Consider the following 14,615-nt stretch of genomic DNA (forward strand, 5'->3'; position numbering starts at 1 on the left):
TTATACTGTTAGATTCAAGACTATGATCTTTGTTGTATAAGATCTAAATAAGAGGACTTGCTAACATTTGAAGAACATTTTTAATCTCTTTTTGGGAGGGATTTGGGATGGGGAGTGATTTGTGTGTATAATCTTTCCTTATTGCACCAATCTAGTTGGATTGCTTCATTTTATCTTCTGGTGCAAAAAGAATTATTTGACTTGGAGACTATTCATTATTTTTATTAACTCTCATTTAAGCACCTTCACCTCGAACCACAAGGCCAAAAATAACACAACCAAAGAAGCTGTTGTCTTGCAGTGCAATTGAGAGGTAATGAGAAATTTCTAATTGCAATAGAATGTCAAAATAGCATATCAGACAATAATTTGTAAATGTTCCTACTTTACATCAAATAAACAAAATGTTAATCCTTTGACCAGCACTATTGGGTTATTGACCCAATGGTAATGCAAGCAAGCTCGGTACTATTTTTACTCCAGCCATGTTTATGCTTTAATAGCATAAATCTACTGGATAGCAATTCAACTTTTCCCAATTTGTTAGTTTTTTTTCTTTTGTTTGTTTTCCCTGCCCCCAAACCCATTGCCTCTATCTCAGCTTGAAGAACCTTGTTTAATAAAGTGTGTTCAGTTAAAAATACAATTGTTACATGTGCCTATTCCTCAATGGTAAATAATGCCCATATCCATTCTGCTTAATGGTGCCTCAAAGAATGAGTGAAAGCATGATAGTTTGAACTCAGCCATGGAATTTTCTGTAGCCTTTCCTCCCACCTCGGTTCCCCCTCCACTCTGTCCTTCATAGAGAACACAAGTTATCCCGAGCTCCAATCTGACATACGCTTGGAACTTGTTTTCTCTTTTTCTCCATATGCCCTTACTCCGTTTGTTTTGCCCATTAGATTCCAGGAGGAAAAGTTGGGCCTATGATAGCAAACACTGCATATTGTTATCTACCCTTTGGTTTTTTAAATCAAAATATTTTATTCAATGCCCACCTTCAACCCCTTTCAGCTTGGAAGCTACTCGTCCATCCCCAACCTCAATTTCTCAAGTATTTGTGCTGTTGTCTTTCAAATATTATGGCCAACTTTTCCATCTCTCCGATTGGGTTTGTCCCTCTATCTCAGCAGTGAAATGGCCTCAAACTAAAATCACAAATGACATCCAATTCTCTCTTGAATGTCTCTATTGAACCTGCCTCCACCACACTGAGGATGCATACCACTTGCTGCATGAAAAAGCTTTTCCTCTTGTCACCATTGTTCCTTTTGCCAATTATTTTAAATCTGTGCCTTCGGTTCTTGATCCTTCCACCAATAGAAACTGCTCCCTATTTTCTCTATCCAGACCCCCCATGATTTGATAAAGGTATTCAACATCTCCTCCCAGCCTTTGCTTCTCCAAGGAAAACTGTTCCAAATTCTCCAATCTAGCTACGTAGCTGAGGTTTCTTGTCCCTGGAACCATTCTCATGATTTTTTTCCTGCACACCTCTAAATGCCTTCATAGCCTTCCTTTCTAAAATGCACCCAGAACAGGATGCAATACTACCAAGACTAAACCAGCATTTTATACAAGTTTAACATAATGTCTTTTCTCTTATTCTCTGTGCTCTTGTTTATAAAGCGGAGGGGGTCATATGCTTTATTAACCACTTTTTCAAACTGACCTGCTACCTTCAATGATTTATGCACATATACACCCAGGTTACTCTGCTCCCATACCCCCCCCCCCCTTTAGAATTGTACCCTTTAATTTATATTGTCTGTCTGCATTCTTTTTACCAGAATAAATCACTTAACACTTCTGTGTTAAATTTCATCTGGCATTGCCTGCCCATTCCACTAATCTGTCTGTCCTTTTGAAGTTTGGCATGATCCTCTTCGCAGTTCAGTTACCAGTCTATCTCTGCCCAAGATCTCTTGACAGTGCACTATCTTGTCTTATCAGATTGATTGCCTGCTGTTCAGTCTTAGTTTGAAACAATTTGCTGCAGTTAAACCACAAAATATCAAAAATATTGTCCTCCTCCCCAAACTCCATGCCCTTGCCACGCTTTCCATTCCTCCTTTGGGATGCTGGTTGCACTCCTGAGATCAAATGGGGCACCAAGCTGATCTATACATGTTCCCCATGTCACAATCTGCCCATCTCCATCTCTGAAGTATTGTCCAGTTTTGTACATGCCTTGGCTCAACTGTAATTAATTTCCATCCCTCGGTTTATCATCTCCACATTTAACTATTTCAACATTCTCCCAGCCAGTCTGCCATTCTTCACCTTCCTTCAACATCGTGTAAAACTCTGCCTTTACTGTGATCCATCATTCCTGTCTGTCTTTGCTGTTTTTAAAAAAAAATTATTTTGTTTTTAACACTTCTTCATGCCCTTAGTTTTCCCTATCTGGTGCTAACATCCTTATTTTTCTCAGACCTCCCACAAGTGATCCCATTCCTCCAAAAAACTGAGTCAATTCTAGCCTTTTCTATATTCAGCATTGTTGACCGTGTCTTCAGCTGCTAAGTCCCCCAGTGCCTAAACTTCTCCACTTCCCTCTTCATTTTTAAGACTTTTCTTAAGTCAACCTTTAACGCCATCTTTTGGTCAGCTCTTTCAATGTTGTCTTTGGAGAAGAAATATGGTAACCACTGTGTAAATAGTTTCTACTAGGTTCTGATGTCTTGAGTGAGGTTGTAGAAATGTTTTCCTTGTTCTAAATTTAGTTTTCTTCCAAATATTGGATCATTTTCAAGTTGTAATCTTTCCGTTTGCATCTCGCTAATATCATGTTAAACCTTTTCATTAGTGGTAGAGAGATTTGTACGCCAAACAAACTACTTGCTCAAGGAATGTTACAAACACCTACCATTCGAAACAGACCATCTTCGGTAACACCTGGCACAAGACGTTTATCTGCTTTACCCACACCATTAAGTCGCCGCAGGTCAGGTATTCCATCATTCACTCCACGAACACAACCAAGACCTGGGTCATCTCCCCAAGCAACATCTCATCATAACCATTCTATGTCAGCCAGTGGAACTATTCGAACAAGGTGAGGGGGAGGGGGGGGAAGCTCTCCAGCATACTTTAGTCTTTTTTACTAGCCAGAAGATAGTTGTCTTCCTTGTAATAAAGATGTTTGCATATCTTCGTTATTCAATAGGGAATTAACTTCAAAGATTTTGTTTTAAAAATAGATATTGGTGAAAGACTAAATTCCATTTTCATATCATCTCTCCCATTACCAGGCTAATAGTGCAATTATACTGGTGACTGTTTCACCTGAGGCTAGTAGCCAGTTCTGCCATTTTCCAAAATGTTTTTCAATGTTTGCAGTTTGAGACATTTTCTAATTCATTGCCTGTTTCAGTAGTGAACAGAAAACTTTAAGAAAGCCGCAGATTCTTTCTTCATCTGGTTCCTCTGAAGAGGAGATGAATCTACCTCTGGTTCCTTGCTTCCTGGATTTCTCTCCTGATAAACCACAGACTCTGTGCCAAGAGAAACCTAAAGGACGTGCACCTGAGACTCCAATCAAGGAGGTATGAATGTACTATAGACCAAGCCAAGTTAATACTGCAATATAAAGGCTACTGGTTGAAGCATCTGAATGTAATTGTTTCAAAAATGATTTTGTAGCATCATTATTCTTTCCTCTTCTATCAAGTATAATCAGAATTCTATATGTTTTACCTGAAAATTCTTACTTATTTTCTTCTAGCTCTTTTTGGGAACTGGGAGCAGCATCAGTACTTGACGAGCTTTAATACTTCATGTCCTCTAGGGAAACAGCAAGAGATGAACAATTTCCTGTTTTTGTTTTACAAATTCCACTTTAGAATAAATTTTTGAAGAAGTACAAATGTTTGTTGCATTCAAGACTGGCAATATTGACTAGGGTGAATCATTCTAAAACTTTGTAGGAATCTTGCATTAGCTACCTAAAAAAGGACATAAGTTCATTTCGTTATTATTTTGGATGGGGGTTGCCTTCTTAAATCACATTAGTTGTTTTACACAGCCCATTTCTGTTCTGTTTTCTAGTCGTTCTTACTGGTCAATGCTAGATACATTTGTGTGGTTTGCTGGGCTACTTCAGAGGGAAATAAACTACATTCATGAGGGTGTCACAGAACCCAGATTGGTAGGGTTCCTTCCCTAATTAATCAGTTGGTGCTTTCTGGCAAACCAACAATTTAATCATAATTTTTTACGAAGCCACCTTTTTCTTTTATTTTCACTTCTCTGGATTATTACTCCAAGCCTGTGATTACTAGGCAGCATAGTGGTTAGCACTGCTGCTTCGCAGCAAAAGTCTCAACACCAGGTTAAAGTCCAACAGGTTTATTTGGTAGCAAAAGCCACTAGCTTTCGGAGCGCTGCCCCTTCGTCAGGTGAGTGGGAGTTCTACTCTCAAACAGGGCATATAAAGACACACTCAATTTACAAAACAATGTCTTTACAGGTAATCAAGTCTTAAAGGTACAGACAATGTGAGTGGAGAGAGCGTTAAGCACAGGTTAAAGAGATGTGTATTGTCTCCAGCCAGGACAGTTAGTGAGATTTTGCAAGCCCAGGCAAGTCGTGGGGGTTATAGATAGTGTGACATGAACCCAAGATCCCAGTTGAGGCCGTCCTCATGTGTGCGGAACTTGGCTATCAGTCTCTGCTCAGTGACTCTGCGTTGTTGTGTGTCGTGAAGGCCGCCTTGAAGAACGCTTACCCGAATATCAGAGGCCGAATGCCTGTGACCGCTGAAGTGTTCCCCAACGGGAAGAGAACACTCTTGCCTGGTGATTGTCGAGCGGTGTTCATTCACCTGTTGTTGTAGCGTCTGCATGGTCTCCCCAATGTACCATGCCTCGGGACATCCTTTCCTGCAGCGTATCAGGTAGACAACATTGATCGAGTTGCAAGAATATATACTGTGTATCTGGTGGATGGTGTTCCCGCGTGAGATGGTGGCATCCGTGTCGATGATCCGGCACGTCTTGCAGAGGTTGCTGTGGCAGGGTTGTGTGGTGTCGTGGTCACTGTTCTCCTGAAGGCTGGGTAATTTGCTGCAGACAATGGTCTGTTTGAGGTTGTGCGGTTGTTTGAAGGCAAGAAGTGGGGGTGTGGGGATGGCCTTGGCGAGATGTTCGTCTTCATCAATGACATGTTGAAGGCTCCAGAGAAGGCTCCGTGTCCCGTGTTTGTCTTCTGAGGAGGTTGGTGTGGTTTTTCGCTGTGGCGCATCGGAACTGGTGATCGATGAGTTGAGCGCCATATCCTGTTCTTATGAGGGCGTCTTTCAGCTTCTGGAGGTGTCTGTTGCGATCCTCATCTGAGCAGATCCTGTGTATATGGAGGGCTTGTCCGTAGGGGATGGCTTCTTTAAATTGTTTAGAGTCATAGAGGTTTACAGCATGGTTTACAGCTTCGGCCCAACTTGTCCATGCCACCCTCTTTTTTTAAAAAACCCTTAACTAATCCCAATTGCCCGTATTTAGCCCATATCCCTCTATACCCATCGTACCCATGTAACTTTCTAAATGCTTTTTAAAAGATAAAATTGTACCCGCCTCTACGACTACCTCTGGCAGCTTGTTCCAGACACTCACCACCCTCTGTAAAAATTGCCCCTCTAGACACTTTTGTATCTCCCCCCTCACCTTAAACCTATGCCCTCTAGTTTTAGACTCCCCTACCTTTGGGAAAAGATATTGACTATCTACCTTGTCTATGCCCCTCATTATTTTATAGACCTCTATAAGATCACCCCTCAGCCTCCTACGCTCCAGAGAAAAAAGTCCCAGTCTATTCAGCCTCTCCTTTAAAACTCAATCCATCAAGTCCCAGTAGCATCCCAGTAAATCTTTTCTGCACTCTTTCTAGTTTAATAATATCCTTTCTATAATAGGGTGACCAGAATTGCACACAGTATTCCAAATGTGGCCGTACTAATGTCTTGTACAACTTTAACAAGACATCCCAACTCCTGTATTCAATGTTCTGACCGATGAAACCAAGCATGCCGAATGCAGCCTTCACCACTGTCCACCTGTGACTCCACTTTCAAGGAGCTATGAACATGTACCCCTAGATCTCTTTTTTCTGTAACTCTTCCCAACTCCCTACCATTAACTGAGTAAGTCCTGCCCTGGTTCAATCTACCAAAATGCATCACCTCGCATTTGTCTAAATTGGGCCATTCGTCAGCCCACTGGCCCAAGGATGAGCAACAACACCTCCACAATCATCCTCAACACTGGTGCCCCACAAGGCTGTGTTCTCAGCCCCCTACTATACTCCTTATGTACCTATGATTGTGTGGCCAAATTCCCCTCCAATTCGATTTTCAAGTTCGCTGACGACACCACTGTAGTGGGTTGGATCGCAAACAATGACGAGACAGAGTACAGGAATGAGATCGAGAATCTGGTGAACTGGTGCGGCAACAGAGAAAGATCAACAAAATGATGGAGATTGTCATCGACTTCAGGAAACGTAAAGGAGAACATGCCCCTGTCTACATCAACGGGGACGATGTAGAAAGGGTCGAGAGCTTCAAGTTTTTAAGGTGTCCAGATCACCAACAACCTGTCCTGGTCCCCCATGCCGACACTATAGTTAAGAAAGCCCACCAATGCCTCTACTTTCTCAGAAGATTAAGGAAATTTGGCATGTCAGCTACAACTCTCTCCAACTTTTACAGATGCACCATAGAAAGCATTCTTTCTGGTTGTATCACAGCTTGGTATGGCTCCTGCTCTGCCCAAGACCGCAAGGAACTACAAAAGGTCGTGAATGTAGCCCAATCCATCACGCAAACCAGCCTCCCAGCCATTGACACTGTCTACACTTCCAACTGCTTTGGCAAAGCAGCCAGCATAATTAAGGACCCCACTCACCCCGAACATTCTCTCTTCCACCTTCTTCCTTCGGGAAAAAGGTGCAAAAGTCTGAGGTCACGTACCAACCGACTCAAGAACAGCTTCTTCCCTGCTGTCAGACTTTTGAATGGACTTACCTTGCATTAACTTGATCTTTCTCTACATCCCTAGCTAGGACTGTAACACTACATTCTGCACTCTCTCATTTCCTTCTTTATGAACGGCATGCTTTGTCTGTATAGTGCACAAGAAACAATACTTTTCACTGTACGCTAATATGTGACAATAATAAACCAAATTTTTAAAAATCCTATTAGAACTGTCTACTCCCATCTTCACACATTGTGAACCTCAAGCCTTATGCTGCAGAAATCCCCATCCAAGCTTTAATCACTACTATTCAACTATTCCATCGCTCTCCTGACAAATACAGCCATCTGCTACTCTATAACCTTCAGCTCAGCCAAAATTCTAGAACCTACAGCCAAACCCTGTACGTCCATTCCCTCTATCATTGGTTAACTACAAATGAGAACTGGTCCTCTAACGTCACCAATTTTAAATTTACAACCCTACTCTCCATTCTTCCAACTCTAGCCTCCTGTGCACCCCCATCTCATGTCTTCAGCTGTATTGGTCCTAGACTTCATAATTCACTCTTGGAGCACTCTGCCTCACTTCTTTCAGATACTTTGTAAAACCCATTCCATTGGCCATTCTCATATCTCCTCTTTGGCTCAGTGATCATTTCTTGGTGACACCTCTGTGAAGCCCTTTCAGCATTTAACTAGGTTAAAAATCCTATATGAATGCAAGCTGGAGTCAGTGATGAAAAGCTTTAATCAATCCACATACAGTTTCTAGATGAAATACTACAGAGTGTATAAAGGAAGGCCTTTATCTCACCATAAGTTTACCTATTGGAGGGCAACGGGGCCATATCAGATTTTACCCTTAGCGAAAACACAAATTTAGGGTGGAAGCTGGGGAAGTGGAGCATCGTGAGGTTATCCGTGGGCTTGCGGTACAGTGAAGTGCTGAAGTGACTGTCCTTAATGGAGATGCATGTGTCCAAGAATGCAACCGATTCCGGAGAGTAGCCCATGGTGAGTCTGATGGTGGGATGGAACTTGTTGATGTCATATAGTTGTTTATGATTGTTCACCATGAGTCCAAAGGAAGAAAACGTCATCGATGTATCTAGTGTATAGCATCGGTTGAAGGTCCTGTGTGGTGAAGAGGTCTTGTTCGAACCTATGTATGAAGATGTTGGCATATTGAGGTGCAAATTTGGTCCCCATGGCTGTTCTGTGTGTCTAGATGAAGAACTGGTTGTTGAAGGTGAAGACATTGTCTTCCAGGATGAAGCAGATGAGTTGTAAAATTGCATCTGGAAACTGGCAGTTGATGGCATTGAGTTTGCAGCAATGCCATCGTCGTGGGGGATGCTGGTGTAGAGTGCCGAGACATCCATTGTGACGAGTGCTCCTGGTTCAACTGCTCCATGTGTGCTGAGTTTCTGTAGGGAGTCTGTAGTGTCGCGATAAAAGCTGGGGGTTCTTTGTACAATGGGTTTCAGGATGCCCTTGACGTAGCCGGAGAGGTTCTTGCACAGGGTCCCATTGCCTGATACGATGGGACAGCAGGGTGTGTTTGCCTTGTGTATCTGTGGGATGAGAGCACGGAGAGTGCTCTGAAGGTCCGAATCAAAGGTCTTGATCAGTCTGAGTTGACTAGTGTGTTCTTTGGTCAGATCTGAGGGTAACTGTCTGTAGTGTTCCTTGTTGTTCAGTTGTCGGTACACTTCTTTGCAGTAATCCATTCTGTTCAGTATGACATTGGCCCCTCCTTTGTCTGCTGGTTTGATGACAATGTTGCAGTTGGTCTTGAGAGCAGAGATGGTGTTGCATTGTGCTTGGGTGATGTTTGGGGCTGTCTTGAGTATGGCTGATGAATCTGGTGTTGACACACCTCCTGACGGCTTGGGCATACATGTCAAGTCGAGGGCAGTGGCCTTCCGGAGGAGTCCAATTCAACTCTTTCCTCTTCGGTTTGCTGCACTGCGGATCTATGTTGGCTGTTCTGGTTCATTGGCTGTCTCATTGTGTTTGCTATTGGCCTCTTGGTTTGTGGAAGAACTCGCGCAGCCTCATTTGCCTGATGAATTCCTCTGTCTGCTGCAAGACTGATGGGATCTATTTTGGTGGTGGGGCAGAAATTGAGCCCTTGGCTGAGAACCATGATTTCATCTGGTTGAAGTGTGTAGTCTGACAAGTTGACAATGGACTTCCCTGCAGTGGTTCTGTTTTCTACTGTGGTACCAGGGGAGGCTTGGTTGCTGCTGGTGGTGATGCTGAGTTTCTCAAGTTTCCTGTTCTTGGTGTGCATGTAGTTTGTGTAGTTCCTTTGCCTCCTCTGCTTGGCAGAGTTTCGCAGCTGGTCTGCGTCCTGAGCGCAAGTTGAGTATATGGACTCTACAGCAAACGCCGCATCCTGGAAACCAAGATAGAGCTGGTGTATGAGGTGGTTGAGGAGTGTGAGAGGTGTGACAACAAAGTCTCAGCGTAGTCTGTGTTATAGGTTGACTTGAGTGGGTTTGTGATCTGTAGTCCTTTCAGTATCTTGTCTGCTTTCTTGCACCTTTGTAGAAACTTGATGTCTGTGTCAATATGCGTGATCTTCTTGGAGATCCTCTCCACTTGGATCCTCTCCACTTGGAGTTTGCAGTGTCGATGGTAGTCATGATGTGGAGATGCTGGCATTGGACTAGGGTAAACACAGTAAGAAGTCTCACAACACCAGGTTAAAGTTCAACAGGTTTATTTGGTAGCGAAAGCCACTAGCTTTCGGAGCGCTGCCCCTTCATCAGGTGAGTGGGGGTTCTATTCACAAACAGGGCATACAGAGACACAAACTCAATTTACAAAATAATGGTTGAAATGCGAGTCTTTACAGGTAATCAAGTCTTAAAGGTACAGACAATGTGAGTGGAGAGAGGGTTAAGCGCAGGTTAAAGAGATGTGTATTGTCTCCACAGTGCCAGGGACCCGGGTTCAATTCTGGCCTCAGGCCACTTGTCTGTGTGGAGTTTGCACATTCTCCCCGTGTCTGCATGGGTTTCCTCCAGGTGCTCTGGTTTCCTCCCACAGTCCAAAGATGTGCGGGTTAGATTGATTGGCCATGATAAATTGCCCCTTAATGTTGGGGATTAGGAGAATAAATATGTGGGATATGGGAATAGGGCCTGGGTGGGATTGTGGTCGGTGCAGACTTGATGGGCTGAATGGCCTCCTTCTGCACTGTAGGGATTCTATGATTCTATGACTAGTCTAATCACATTACTGCACTAGTTCATGCATTCCTTTTTTTGAAATTACTTGCAAATAACCTTGTTTCTGCCTCCTGCTGAATAAATAGACTATAAGCCTGTCTTTGGGAAGAGAATGGTATTCAGCAAACATAGCTTCTTGCAACTTGTTCTTCAATTATGACTAGCAGGTGAGGACCTAGAAACAATCATTATCACTATAGAGGTAGTGCTCAGCAAGCTCATGGGGCTAAAGGTAGACAAGTCGCCTGGCCCTAATGGAATGCATCCCAGGGTACTAAGAGATGGCGGGGGAACTAGCAAATGTGTCATGGTAATTTGCCAAAATTTGCTGGACTCTGGGGTGGTTCCAGCAGATTGGAAAACAGCAAATGTGACACCACTGTTTTTTAAAAAAAGAGGTAGACAAAATAGGCCGGTTAGCTTAACTTCTGTAGTGGGCAAAATGCTTGAACCTATCATCAAGGAAGAAATAGCGAGACATCTGGATAGAAATTGTCCCATTGGGCAAACACAGCATGGGTTCATGAAAGGCAAGTCATGTTTAATGAATTTACTGGAATTCTTTGAGGACAATACAAGTGTGGTGGATAACAGTGAATCGGTGGATAACAGTGAATCAGTGGATGTGGTGTATCTGGATTTCCAGAAGGCATTCGACAAGGTGCTGCACAAAAGGTTGTTGTACAAGATAAAGGTGCATGGTGTTACGGGTAATCTATTAGCATGTTTAGAGAATTGGTTAACTAACAAAGCAAAGAATGGGGATTAATAGGTGTGTTTCTGGTTGTCGATCAGTGACTCGTGGTGTGCCTCAGGGATCAGTGTTGGGACCACAATTATTTAGTTTACATAGATGATTTAGAGTTGGAGGACCAAGTGTAGTGTGTCAAAGTTCACAGATGACACTAATGAGTGGTAGGAGCAAGGTGTGCAGAGGACACTGAAAATCTGCAAAGGGATGTAGATAGTTTGTGAATGGGCAAGGGTCCGGCAGATGGAGTACAATGTTGGTAAATGTGAGGTCATCCATTTTGGTAGGAATAACAGCAAAATGCGCCAATATTTAAATGGTAAAGAAATTGCAGCATTCTGCTGTACAAAGGGACCTGGGTGTCCTTGTGCCTGAATCGCAAAAAGTTGGTTTGCAGGTGCAGCAGGTAATTAAGAAGGCTAACGGAATTTTGTCCTTCATTGCTAGAGGGATGAAGTTTAAAAACAGGGAGGTTATGTTGCAGCTATATATGGTGCTCGTGAGGCCATGCCTGGAGTACTGTGTACAGTTTTTGTCTCCTCACTTGAGAAACGATATACTGGCACTGGAGGGAGCGCAGAGGTGATTCATTGGGTGATTCCGGAGGGTTGGCTTATGAGGAGAGACTGCGTAGACTCATTGGAATTTAGAAGAATGAGGGGGAACTTATAGAAACACATAAAATTATTAAGGGAATAGATAAGATAGAAGCAGGGAGGTTTTTTCCACTGGCGGGTGAAACCAGAACCAGGTGGCATGGTCTCAAAATAAGAGGGCAAAGATTTAGGCCTGAGTTGAGGAGGAACTTCACCTAAAGGGTTGTGAATCTGTGGAATTCCCTGCCCAGTGAAGCAGTTGAGGCTACCTCACTGAATATTTTTAAGGCAAGGATAGATAAGTTTTTGAACAGTAAAGGAATTAAGGGTCATGGTGAGTGGGCAGATAAGTGGAGCTGAGTCCACGAAAAGATCAGCCATGATCTTATTGAATGGTGGAGCAGATTTGAAGGGCCAGATAGCCTACTCCTGCTCCTGGTTATTTTTTTAAATACTTTTCCAATTCAATCAAATCAAGTCCAATTCAGAGTCTCAACAAGTTGAGACATTTCCGATCCAAGCTGACAAGACAGGGTCTGCAACCCTTTATCCTGTCTTGGGCCTGATCTACATGAGCCAAGCTGATTGGTGGAGGTGCAGGTCTTCCTCTTCCAAGGCTTAATCTCATTTGCATCTTAGCCAAAAGGCTGAGATGCCGCTTTAAAAAATTGCTTCATATGAAAATGAAGCTTAAATGTAACCTAATGACCTCAACCAAGTGCAGCATCCGATCCATACTACACTTGATCTTAGCCAAAAGGCGTAGGAGCAGCTCCTGCTCCTGGTTATGTTCTAATTATCGCCAAGCTGAAAGATTTGTTTATTTCCTGACTTCTTGCTCTCTTTCTGCCTCCCCCCACCCCATCCCCATTTAAGCGGAAGTATATCTTCTAATACTTTATGGTTTAAGTTACTTAATTTTAAGTATCTTTCTAAGTGTTTTCTATTTTGATCAATTGTTAAAAATGTTTGCTGTATGTGTTGGCCTTTAGTTATACAATGCTTTATTTAATGGAACAATTTTTGTAATTGACTTTCTGAATAATTTTCACTGATTAAGACCAATGTAATTCATTACTTTCATCCATGTTAATTTTTTTCCCCCCATTAGAATCTCTTAGTTGAAGTTTGTACAAAAATTAAACTAATTGAAGACCGGCCGCTTATTGACCTCTCGAATACTCCTGATCGCAAGAGAGTTGCACCAATGAAGGCTCCTGAACCGGTAAGTTACTTTAAGATTGGTCAGCTCATTTCAGCAAGCATAAATTGTAAATTTAACACTTAATATTCCAAGGATACTTATGAACTGTGGTTGATGATCTTTAAAGCCCAGGCAACACACTTCTATTCGTGCTTACTTTGTAAAACTCACTGGTTTGATTAATTTTGGTTTTGTGGACTCGAAGCTTGAAGAATTATCATAATAGTAAATTCTAAATCAACACAAAGATTTGTTGTTACTAACTTGCAATATAGCCAAATTAATGTTGATTTGTGCTTTGAGCAGTAGCAGGTATCTAAGGTGGAGATGGTTTGAATACAAACCAAGTATATTCTCATAGAAGGAAAGAAAGGGTGTCCAAAGCTAGAAATCCTAGATGGCAAAAGAAACAAAAATGGTAATATTCCCTTTTAACAAATCTCCAGCACAGCACAGAAGACCATTTTGTCCAGTTGCCTGTGCCAGCTCTCAAAGCAATTCAACCTGTCTGACTCCCCTATCTTTGCTCCATAGCCCTGAAAATCCTTTTTAAGATAATGATCCAATTCCCTTTTGATACTACATACTACATTTCCAAATCCTAACAATTTGCTGCATTAAAAATCATTTCCTCCTAGTTGCTTCTTTTGCAATTCACCTTTAATTGGTATCCATTGGTTCTCAGCTTTTCAGCAAACTCCCTATCTCCTCTGTCCAGGTCCCTCATTTTGGACACCTCTATCCAATTTCCTCACCATCTTCTTTTCCCTAAGGGAAACAGCCCAGCTATCCACATAATGAAATCTCTTATCACTTAAAACACTTGCGTAAATCTTTTCTGTGCCCTCTAAAGCTTTCCCATCCTTCCTCTAGTGAAGTTACCAGCATTGGAATTGTATTTCAGTTCTCCAAATCCAGTTGTATTTGAGCCAGTGCTTTTATAAAGGTTCAGCTTTTATACTGTCTGCCTCAAAGTTTTTGATCCCTTATGTTTTATTAACTACTTTCTCAACCTGCCCAGCCATCTTCAATGATTGTGCATGTCTACCTCATGGTTTCTCTGTCCCTGCACCCCCTTTAGACTTGTATCCTTTGTCTTACATTGCCTCTCCTCATTCTTTCCATCAGATGTATTACTTCACATTTCTCCAAATGATCATTTGCCACTTGATTGCCCATTCCATCAGCCTGTCTTGTGTATTCCTGAAATTTATCACTATCCTCCTCAGATTGCAATTCTCCCAAATTTTGCATTACTTTCAGATTTGGAAATTGTCCTGCAAACCCAAGTCTAATCATTAACATAGGTCAAGAAAAGCAGTGGTCCTAATACGAACCCCACTATGCACAGTTCTGCAATTCAAAAAAACAGCAACTTCAGGAGAAAGCCAGGCTAAACTCAGGGCAATTGAAAAAGGATATATAAGATAGGCAAAGAGTGAGTAGTCAGCAGGTAACAAAAGAAAATCCAATCTTGTTTTATTTTTTAAAACGTCAAAAGATAATTAAAGGATTGATAGGGTTGGTTTGGGGCAAATATTGAAACTTGTGGTGGTAGAGGGTATGACTGAGGCACTTGAGTGCACACTTTTCCATCAAGTCTTCACATAAGAGGATGAAGTTAATGTAGTAGAGGAGGAAGTTGTTAATAGATTGGATAATAGAATGGAGGTGCTAAATAGGTTGCCATCACTCAATCATCTGGTCCAGGTGGTGTGCATCATAGGTTCCTGAGGGAATCAAAAATGGAGGTACCAGAAACAGTGTTCACAATTGTTCAATCTGCCTTGTATATGGGAGTGGTACCAAAGAGTTGGAGGATTGCAAATGTAACCCCCTCAATTCAAAA

At 42.2% G+C, this 14,615-nt stretch overlaps 1 protein-coding gene across 4 annotated transcripts in view; it reads left to right on the top strand.

The window, feature by feature from the left end:
- Window positions 1-14,615, top strand: part of gtse1 (G-2 and S-phase expressed 1) — a 38,294-nt gene that overhangs the window by 20,484 nt on the left and 3,195 nt on the right. For 3 of the 4 annotated variants that reach the window (XM_078235511.1, XM_078235512.1, XM_078235513.1), the window contains exons 8-11: window positions 241-313; window positions 2,813-3,061; window positions 3,383-3,551; window positions 12,674-12,787. In XM_078235511.1, the coding sequence (XP_078091637.1) occupies window positions 241-313; window positions 2,813-3,061; window positions 3,383-3,551; window positions 12,674-12,787 (605 nt within the window). Of the gene's footprint in view, window positions 1-240; window positions 314-2,812; window positions 3,062-3,379; window positions 3,552-12,673; window positions 12,788-14,615 lie in introns of all 4 variants that reach the window. The other variant, XM_078235510.1, reaches the window with a different exon arrangement.

This window comes from Mustelus asterias, chromosome 19 (genome assembly GCF_964213995.1).
Source record: "Mustelus asterias chromosome 19, sMusAst1.hap1.1, whole genome shotgun sequence".
Lineage (NCBI taxonomy): Eukaryota > Metazoa > Chordata > Chondrichthyes > Carcharhiniformes > Triakidae > Mustelus > Mustelus asterias.